Consider the following 7,798-nt stretch of genomic DNA (forward strand, 5'->3'; position numbering starts at 1 on the left):
ACATTGGGTTGCACGTCGAACCGCTTCATCCTTAGAAATTGAACTTCTCATTTTATTTTTGTTTTCTTTCAACATTGGTTTACACGTTGAACCGCGTCATTTTTGGAAATTGAACTTCTCCCTTTTTGTTTTCTTGCATGTTTAAATTTATTTTGAACTTGCTGAGATAACACACTTGACCTTCTCGAACACAACATTTTGACCTCCGGAAAACATAAATTAAAGCCAAACTTTTGACCTACAGAGCATGTATAATTTTCTCCACTTTTTCAAGAATAACCGCCGAATCGCCCCGTTAGTTTGACTTGAACTTCTGCTGGACATGAATAAACTGTTGAAAACACGCAACTTTCCTGCTCCGTTATTTAAATTTGAACTTCTAGTTTTTTAAGAAACACGATTTTTTTTAAAACTTTCTTACTTGTTCCTTTTATTCTCATTTGAACTTCTAGTTTTTTATAATGGGGATTTTTTTCATAAATTCTTTTGAAATGTTCCTCTTTTTAATTTGCACTTCTTCGTTTTTTACAAACGATAAAAATCCATTTTTATAATGGGTTTTGTAGTACTTTTTCATTTGAACTTATTGCTCAATTTTTCACAAGGTGAACCTATCTCTTAAGAATTTTTGAACTTCCCCGGATAGAGCACTTGAACTTCTTCCAACAAACATTTTAAGCTTTTATTTTTATACTTTTATTCTCACCCGAAATGCATTCCTTGCAGTAGTTGAACTTCTCGTTGTTTTCACCTTAAACTTTCATCAGGCATTTTTGTTCAACCTCTCTCACAAGAATTTTTGAACTCTTTCGGGCCGAGCACATGAACTTCTAGCAACATAACTTTAGGCTTTGCATTTTCATTCTCTTTTTAATACAAAATGCACACCGTGTAGTACGTGAACTTCTGGCAGTTATCAATCTGAACTTCTGAGATCATGCGTACTGCCTTCATCGAAAAAACAGAGTCTCCGAAAATGCACTTCGTGAAGAGGTTGAACTTCTGGAGTAGTTCTTTTTGAATTTCACTCTGTTTTTCGCGTGTTGTTTTTTACCGTAACTCCTCAACCACTCACCTGAATTGAGCAAATGATATACCGATGAAAAGTTGTTGAAAACAGGCAACTTTGTCGTGTTGATAATTTTTTCATACTCTTGACGGTTCAAAAGAAAATTTTTCAATACATAAAAATGTGTTTTAATTGGTATACATGAAACTTTTAAACCATACATCAGAATGTAGCATATAATATACCGTTGGAAAGCTTATGAACAGGAGCAACTTTTTCATGTAGACAAGTGTTACCAATTCGTCGTCGTTTAGGGCAGTTTAAAAAATGGCAAAAAAGTTGTTGTTTTTCCTCTCTTTTTTAACATGTAATTGAAGGTTGGACGTCTCGTAATATAATTTTTGAACCTTGTACGGTAGAGCACGTGAACTTCTTGCAACAAACATTTTAGGCTTTTAATTTTGTATTATTTTATTCTCATTCGAAACACATTCCATATAGTAGTTGAACTACTCGTTGTTTTCGCGTTGAACTTCAGCCATGTATTCTTCAAAAAAATGTTTTTAAATAAGCATCAAACCACTCCTTTATTTTAATGAACTTCTTTAATTTTATCCTTTAGTAACCAGGAAAATTTAAGTTTTTTTATAAATATCAAACTTCTCTATTTTTATAATTTGGACTTCTTGGTTTATTTGAAATACTTTCTTTTTTCCGTTTTTTGAAACAGTAAAACAATGCTCTTTTTATAAAAAATAAACATCAAAGTCATGTGTTATGTTAATTTGAACTTCTTGCTTTTCTTTAGACACGATTTTGTTTATTATAAACATTGACCTGCTATGTATCTGAAATTTGAACTTCTACGTTTAGTTTCAGAGACGGAAAATATTGTCTACTGTTTTATCTTTTAACTTATAGGCTTTTTGGGGTTTTCTGAACTTCTAGAGTTTTTTTTAGCAAACTCTTCTATTTTTCGTAAAATGCCTTTTGGCTTGTTTTTTAACGCCAATTTTTCTTCTCTGTTTTTTCCAACCTTCTATCGCTTTGTATAAGTGAACTTCTTCAGAACATAATGTTTGAATTTCCTTGAGGTTTTCTTGTCAACTAGATGCACTCATTTTCATGGTATTAAAAATAACTGGCACGCTAAGGAGGGTCGAATATTGCCGACCATGAAGTAGATGAACCTTGTCCAACGTAATAGTTGGACTTCTGTTAACTCCAGATTTCCTTTCCAACAACATTACATGGGCATAGTTAAAGTCATCGCTCGCATCAGGCATTGTTGCAGATCGCAGGCACACGCACACACTCATCTTGATTGGGTCATGGTGTGAACAGGAGCATCTTGTGTGGTGTTTAGCTCTTCAGCATTAGTCTAGCGATAGTAGAGCTTAGCTCTCCAGCATTAGCAACAACAACACGTACACAGAAATGCCAAACACATTTTTTTGAAGGCTACAACTTAATAAATGGATTCAGCTGGCATTCAAATTAGACCGAAGAATTAGTGTAGGGTTGCAGTCTGAAACAAGATGCAGCAAAGTCACACGAATTACTCAGTACGTGCATCAGTGAGTTGATTAAAACAAGAATAGAGAGAGCTCGGTGCAGGTCACACTAAAATAAAGCAAAGAATATATTAAGATAGAGATCCATTAGCCACAACCAAATGCATTCACGAGAAACAAATAACTAAAGAGAATAGCACCATCGCATTAGAACTTCTTCAGGTTCGTTCATGAGCTCAAATTTTTCCTCACTCAAACCTTTGTACAGTGAGGAGGCGGTGGCATCGTAGCATGCAAGCCAGCAGAGGGAGAGGAGAACCAGGAGCGCCGTGCTGTTGTCGTTGATGAGTGAACATGCACACTAAAACATGACTATATGCATCCGGTTCAGAAAAAGGTTAGAACATCTTATATTTGTATAAAGAGTGGTAAACAGGATATCCTGGCCCTGTCAATGTCCAAGGAGCACCATTAGAGATACGAGAAACTGTAAAAATAAACAACACGAAGTGCGCCCCTACCTTCTCCAAATATCAAGTTGGTGGATGGAATGCCAACATGTTGAACGAATGCTGCATAGTCTGATCCTCCATTGCCCAGTCGTTGAACCTTCATGCAGGATATCAAAGACAATATATGTTAACTACAGTAAATAGCTAGGAACATTTTCAGAGTTGGAGCTGAAATTCAGAAATGAAGATTTAGAGTTGAAGCTGCAGGTTTCATTTTACGCACAAAGGAACCCAGAGTTTGACAGCAATCAGTACTATATATCGCAAGTGATAACGGTGTGCTAACTGTATAAGGAAGTCATGTTACAACTCACCTTGGGAGAAGCATTGGGTTTGACCCATGAATCATAAACAGTCTGAGATGAATTATCGGGGTCTTGAACCTTCATGAATTGAAAAAACAGAACGTTTGACTTATTGACAATCTTGTATTAATAAGAAAAATAACATAAGCATGATATTGTCAGAGACATGTGGTTCAAAGTTGAGACACCCACTGTAGAGTGTCGACCACTCAACAGTTACTCTTTTGTTTGACCAAAACCAAATAACTGACTATCAGTTAGTACTCTTTTGTATGTGAATATGTTGCTTTCTGTTCGAACAATATGCGTACCAGTTTAATTGTTTCCAGTAGTAGTTCATCAAGTTGGGGAGTTGTAGATGGGAGTAAAACCGGACCGACTACTGAAACATCGATATTCAGATATGCAACAGCCCTAGAGGAAAGCATCTCCCAGTTTTCTTCAACCCATTCAGTTGATCATGTCTGCATAAACATAAATTGTGATCCATTGCAGCTGCTTTTAAGGTGCCTACGTATGTATAACAAACGAATGTGGTGCTGGAAGAGGGATCCACTTACCAATCCGTACTCTTTCTGCATCCCAGCTACAGAAAATGATGCAGAGTTCAGAGGAAAGAGCAGCCTACTGGATTGCTGTAAACATCTGTTATAACACAAGAATCACCACGACCATAGCTGCTCCGAACTTCTCTATGCCTGTCTTGCGTGCACACGCGTGTGAAGAAAGTGTGTTCTTCTTTTAGCTTGGCTTCTCCTCACACCACATGTGGCTGTCGTGCGCACGCAAGCACCAACGACGAAGAAGTTCTAGGCAGAAGAGGAAGATGTCCATGGTGCGCCAACGACGAAGGACGATGTCTGGGGATGGGGCTCCTGGACGGCGCGCTTGGGGCTGGCGGTGGACGCCGGCGCTTGTGTGCGGGGAGGAGGGGTGCTGACGGTGGCTGGATCGAGGGGCGGGTGCAGCGCAGCGGTCGGATCCAGGCGTGGGGCGACGCAGCGGCCGAACCCAAGCGTGGGGCAGCGCCGGGGGCGGCTGCCAGGGGCCGGATCCAGGCGGGGGCAGCTCCATCGCGGATGGAAGGCCGCCGGCGGCTGCCACAGTGGTCGGCGAAGTGGGAGGTGGTTGGCCGCGGCAGGGGATCAGGCCGCCGCGGTCCCCAGCGGATCCCTTGCGGAGGAGTTGGCCACCGCAGGTGGCGGCGAATCCGGGGAGGAACCGGTGGTCAGGGAGGAGGCGACGTTTGCTGGGGGTGGGGCGAGGGCGGCAGCGCCGGTTGCGGGCGGGGCGGCGGCGGAGGTGCCGGTTGTGGGCGGGGTGGGTGCGGGAAAGTGGGAATCGTGGGGTGTTTCTTGGTTGTACCGTTCAGGAGTTCAGGAACACCGCGCGCCTCCTGTATAGAGCGTCGTGCTCACAATAGCTATTCTAATACCATGATTATAATAGTGTTGTCTTATATATATAGAGAGAGGAGACCGCGAAGCGCTCTACTCGTGTCCCTCCACGCGCGCTCTGCCAGAGGTTGGGCCTGCGCATGATCACATCAGGGGCCCCATATGCATGTGGTTGCACCGCGCGCGTTGCCACGCGATGCAGTTACGTGCGGCACGATGGAGTTATGTGATGCGAATTAGAACTGCCATCAGGGCATGCCGATCGATATTCCAGGCCATCCGGCCCCCCCTTTAATTTCCGTGACCATTATAACCTTAGTCTCTTAAACCTTTCAATCGCGCCCCACAATACAACAAGCACACCACGACGACACATAGAGAGGGGATGTCTAGCGGCGCTCCAATGGAGTTCGGCGAGCATAAAGTGGAGACCCACGTGAGGGAGACGGATCTCTCGGTGGTGTACACCATCGACCCGGCCGTGGTGGACGACTACATCAACACCGTTGAGCAGTTGCTTGCTGGAGACAAGTACAAGGTGGTTGGCATCGACCTCTAGTACATCGTCGGTTGTCCCGGCATAGATCAAAAGGTTGCCGGCGCCCAGTTGTGCATGCGCCATCATGTCCTCATCTACCACTACTGCATGGCCAGAGAGCCTTGCGACCGTTTCAACAGGTTTGTCAACAACACCAACTACAAGTTCACCACGGTGGAAACCACCGACGATGTAAAAGCGCTAAGTGTTACGGGCTCGTCCTACAAGAACCTTGTCGAAATCCGTGACCACTACAGGGTCTGGGGCAGCACGAAGAAGGACTCCTTGGTCGGACTCTCCTTCGCCATCATCGACCCCTACTACGAAAAGATGAAGCAGGATGCCCGGAGAACAAGTACCGTATCCTGGCATAGGGCATGGATGCGGAGACTGGATGAACCTCACCTCAGGTTCGCGGCCAAGAGCGTGTACACATGCTACGAGATGCACAGGCAGATCATTGACACAAGGAAGTGCCTCGTTGCCCAAATCGACGAGCCCGGATTGAGCCACAAGCAGAGCAAGCGTCACAAGGTGTGTGATCAGATGATCGTTTATGCTAGTTAATCATGCATGTAATATATAGTTTACTTTGGTGTGTGGAAACGACATGTGTGTAGTAACCACCTACGTAATTATGCATGTAATAGTTTACTTTGGTGTGTGCAAATGCCATGGTTATAGTAGCCACCTATGTAAGTGGATGTTTAATTTGGTTATGCAGCCATGTCCTTATAAGTGTGTGTGTGTGTGTATAAATATATATATGGTGTTGTTCTGTATGCAATCCCATCGCACAACACACACGTCTTATTAGCAGCAATCGTCTGTGTTATTATCGGTCTTTGCACACATTTCTGATTACAAATCTGTTTGCCGCGTATCACACACATCTTGTTATATTGAACCGTTTATATTCTCTTGTCTCAACACAAACAGTTCATCCACGTGAACCGCATGCCGTATATCACACACACCTTGATCTGACTGACCATTTCTTTTGTGTTGAGTAATCACAAACAGTTCATCCTAGTGAACCGTATGTTGTTTATCGCATACACCTTCATCTGGCTGCCCATTTCTTTTGTTGCTCCTCATCACAAACGGTTAATTGCACCGAACCATATGCCCTACATCACACACGAAACTAAAATCTGAACCATGTTTGATGTATCCATCATCGCAAACATTTTGCACATTTTTGGCTATTTTTTTACACCACCATTTGCGATTAATGCATCACACACAGTTTCGTCAAAGGGTCTCTGATCGTAGTGTCGTGTTAGCAGCATCCTGCCGTAGTGAAAGTTCAAAGAATTTCAGAGTGAAGTGGAAAATCATCATAACAAGAAAAAAAGTTTCTATGACCTGATTGCAGAGACGAATATTTGAGCTACGAGTTTGGCCTTCATTTAAAAACAATGTGGAATAGTTTCACAACTCACGCCACCTGGAAAACCACAGCGTAATGGTGTGTCCGAACGTCGTAACCGTACTTTATTAGATATGGTGCGATCTATGATGTCTCTTACTGATTTACCACTATCATTTTGGGGTTATGCATTAGAGACAACCACATTCACGTTAAATAGGGCACTATGTAAATCCGTTGAGACGACACCGTATGAACTGTGGTTTGGCAAGAAACCTAAGCAGTCGTTTCTTGAAGTTTGGGGTTGCGACACTTATGTCAAAAGGCTTCAGCCTAATAAGCTCGAACCCAAATCGGAGTAGTGCATCTTCATAGGATACCCTAAGGAAACAATTGGGTACACCTTGCACCACAGATCCGAAGGCAAGATCTTTGTTGCCAAGGATGGAACCTTTCTAGAGAATGAGTTTCTCTCGAAAGAAGTGAGTGGGAGGAAAGTAGAACTTGATGAGGTAATTGTACCTTTGCTCAATTTGGAAAGTAGCACATCAGGGAAATCCATTCCCATGATGCCTACAGCAACTAGAGAGGCAACTAATGATGATGATCATGAAATTTTAGATCAATTTACTACTGAACCTCGTAGGTCAAACAGAGCACGTTCCGCACCAAAGTGGTACGGTAATCCTGTTCTGGAAGTCATGTACTAGACCATGATGAACCTATGAACTATGAATAAGCTATGATGTGCTCAGATTCCGACAAATGGCTCGAGGCCATGAAATCTGAGATAGGATCCATGTATGAGAACAAAGTATGGACTTTGCTGGACTTGCCCGATGATCGGCAAGAGAACAAATGGATCTTTAAGAAGAAGATTGACGCTGATGGTAATGTTACTGTCTACAAAGCTCGACTTGTCGCAAAAGGTTTTTGACAAGTTCAAGGGGTTTACTACGATGAGACCTTCTCATCCGTAGCGATACTTAAGTCCGTTCGAATCATGTTCGCAATTGCTGCATTTTATGATTATGAAATTTGGCAAGTGGACGTCAAAACTACATTCCTTCATGGATTTCTCAAAGAAGAGTTGAATATGATGCAACCAGAAGGTTTTGTCGATCCTAAAGGTGCTAACAAAGTGTGCAAGC

At 42.6% G+C, this 7,798-nt stretch overlaps 1 protein-coding gene across 1 annotated transcript; it reads right to left on the reverse strand.

The window, feature by feature from the left end:
- Positions 1-2,638: 2,638 nt before the first annotated feature.
- On the reverse strand, positions 2,639-4,690 carry LOC123134018 (probable glutamate carboxypeptidase LAMP1). The gene is made up of 5 exons (XM_044553380.1): positions 3,901-4,690; positions 3,652-3,804; positions 3,350-3,418; positions 3,045-3,132; positions 2,639-2,971 (listed from the first exon to the last, which is right to left on the reverse strand). Exons 2-5 carry the CDS (start codon positions 3,766-3,768, stop codon positions 2,922-2,924), a joined length of 324 nt encoding a protein of 107 aa, XP_044409315.1. The 5' UTR covers positions 3,769-3,804; positions 3,901-4,690; the 3' UTR covers positions 2,639-2,921.
- Positions 4,691-7,798: the final 3,108 nt, after the last annotated feature.

Source organism: Triticum aestivum, chromosome 6B (assembly GCF_018294505.1).
Source record: "Triticum aestivum cultivar Chinese Spring chromosome 6B, IWGSC CS RefSeq v2.1, whole genome shotgun sequence".
Lineage (NCBI taxonomy): Eukaryota > Viridiplantae > Streptophyta > Magnoliopsida > Poales > Poaceae > Triticum > Triticum aestivum.